Raw genomic sequence first — 2,733 nt, 5'->3', positions numbered from 1 at the left:
GCTCCGTGGCATGTCAGACCAAGGAATTACACCGCAGTACACCTATTTACGGTTTCTCCCCCCTCGGGACAGCCCACTGCTTGTTTATCTCTTGCGTGGTGACTAAGGATGTACGGTATGTCTCGTTCAAAGACAAACAGAAAGCAAAAACATACTGAATGCATAGTGTGACTAACTGGCCTCTCACTGTACAAAAGAACACAATAAACATATTAAGGGCATTTATTCATAGACATAGTAAATTAAGTTAAAAAGGACAACAAAAGTTACAAACAATGTGAAAACACAAACATCATGCACTGGCAAACATACTGGACATCTGCAAGGCTGAAGGATTTTGTTGAACATCCAGGAACCAATTCTGGTGTGCATTTCATTGCTGGCTATAAAGCAGGGCTGCATTAATGCCAGCGGAGTTGAGGACTGGCTGTGAGGCTGTGGAGGCAGTGAGTGAAACAAGGCTCCAGCCCTCTGCTGTACAATAACACTGCACTGCCAACTGGTGGCCCATTCAACAGTTACACTCAATACAGGAGGTCACATCAAACACTCCTCAAAGGTCATTTATATTCCAATCAGGCTTCCCAACAGGTTAGAAAAACTTACTTTGGAGAGAAAACAAAAGCAATTGGGGTTGTAAACTTTAAATTTCCTGCCTAAACTTCAACTGTACTTACAGTGTCTGTGTGCAGATTTACTGTGCAGTGAGGATTACCACCAAAAAAGGTAGTTAATATGTCTGCTTCTTTACAACCTGTGTGATTGTCTGACCCCTTTGTAAAGATGCTTCCTCATTCTGAGACGTTAAAGTGTGAACCTATTGTGACACCCATGTTTGTGGAGCACCGTTCTGAAGTCTCTAGAGACTAAGACCATAAACTCATTAGGAAACGAAAAGACGACTGCATAGTATCTGTGTGTTATTGCAGCCAGTAGAGCTCCCCCTGCTGGCCTTTAAATAGAATGCAGGTTTTAAGACACTTCCATGTTGGCTTCACTTTTAAGACCCGTTTTGGTTGTCTGCCAGAAGCTGTCATACATTGACTTTCAGTTGTAAGCCACATTTTTACCATCCAATGTTTAGATAAATGAACAGCAATGAACTGTATGTTTAATACTGCTGTTAGCCTGACATTTGCTTTTTAGCTACATTATCTGAAATGTTTATGATTTGGAACAACACATGCTGTGTGTGTTGCTAGCAGAAGTTAGAACACTATTAAGCTGTCAAGCTGCAGCCAGTGTCTACAGAGCACCACAAGCCACTGTGCCAGATATGGTTCTAACAATCAAAAACCATACAACTGCAATGCGAACTAACTTTAGTGTTGCTGTTTGTACACACAATAGTTGTGTGTTTTTCAGCATTTGTGATGCCTTTACAAGTGTCGGTTACCACAGCAGACAGCTCTTTAAGATGGCTGAAAAATGTTGTCGCTTCAACAACAGACAATGAAGAAGGGAATGACTGAGGGCCAAAAAACAAAAAAGAGCACCCTAAGGCTGCAAAATAGCAACATAGCAAGAAATAGAGCTGGTAACGATAAAGGTCTTAAAGAAAAGAGAAAAATGACTTTCTGACTGTTTCACTAATCTCACTAGTCTCCCTTCTAAAGCCCAAATAAACACATCCCTGCCAGCAACAGATGCAACCCCTGCTTTGGTATGAATATGGCCTAAATATAGTTCCTGTCTTAAATTAGCTTTTTGTTTCACAAAGTCCTGAAGGCAGGTTATGAAGATGTCTGTAAAATCAATTTTGTGAATCATTAAGTGTCGTCAGATCATCCAGATCTGTAACACGTCACAGTGCCGTCTGCACAACTGACAGTTGTTCTCTTTGTTTCGATGTCCTCAGACATATTCAGCAGCTTCCAGATCTGATGTCATCTCTTTAAAAGGCTGTTAATGGCTTTCATTTCGTCAGAGGACAGAGGGGACAGGTTGTAGCCTCTCAGCTCAGGTTTTCCTGTAAACAAACAAAAAGACGAACATGAGTCACCTTTCAGAAGACTGCTGGGAGGATATTTAATGGTTGACTTCCTGTCCTGCAGTGGCAACTGGAACATTTCCATTTACACTGGATTTTATTGTGAATGAGGCCTTTTTTTTACCCCAAAATAACATGAAGGATTTCCCCTTTTCAGTGGGTTTACCAGAGGAACAATAATTGAGTTGCAGCCCCTCCCTGTTTATTCCGCCAGGTCTAATAGCTATCTGAAACACAGACTGGACTCAGTTTCCACTCCCTCTTCCAACAGCTGAACTGCTGGGAGACATTTACGGTTTAACAACACATCAGCATCAACTGGAGCTCTACCAGAACGATCATTTTCTGTATAAACACAAAGTTCCTGGAGACAAGACACTTTTCCAGCATAGACTGTAGACATATTTCAGACATGATGACAGCAATTCCCTACTTGTTTTTCCTCAGCTCTCACAAGCCCAGAGATTGAAGGTCAAAGGTCAAGAGACAAATGGTCCAAGTTTCAGAAGTTTCCAAGTGAATACTAAGTACAAAGCCAGTGAAACATCTTGATCTGAGAATACAAGCTGTTTATTGTAATGTTTGTTACTGCCTATTAAAAGCTTTAATTAAACCCATTTCCAAACCTCACCCCTGCAGATCTGTCTGTTGAGTTCATGATTTGATGTTCAGAGGTCCCTGTAGCACCCCCTAATGCTAACTGTACTTCCCATGTGTAAGTACAGTGGGTACAGAAAGTATTC

At 41.3% G+C, this 2,733-nt stretch overlaps 1 protein-coding gene across 1 annotated transcript in view; it reads right to left on the bottom strand.

Annotated features, from left to right (window-relative positions):
* Window positions 1-206: 206 nt before the first annotated feature.
* pdrg1 (p53 and DNA-damage regulated 1) overlaps window positions 207-2,733 on the bottom strand; it is a 6,063-nt gene continuing 3,536 nt past the window's right edge. The window contains exon 5 of the mRNA XM_035662317.1: window positions 207-1,969. Within this exon, the coding sequence (XP_035518210.1) occupies window positions 1,887-1,969 (83 nt within the window). The 3' untranslated portion in view covers window positions 207-1,886. The remainder of the gene's footprint in view (window positions 1,970-2,733) is intronic.

This window comes from Morone saxatilis, unplaced genomic scaffold, assembly GCF_004916995.1.
Source record: "Morone saxatilis isolate NCDOM2014 unplaced genomic scaffold, NCSU_SB_2.0 Contig18, whole genome shotgun sequence".
NCBI classification, from domain to species: Eukaryota; Metazoa; Chordata; class Actinopteri; family Moronidae; genus Morone; species Morone saxatilis.
The sequence above is the reverse complement of the archived record's forward strand: the minus strand, read 5'-3'. Positions and strand labels throughout refer to the sequence as shown.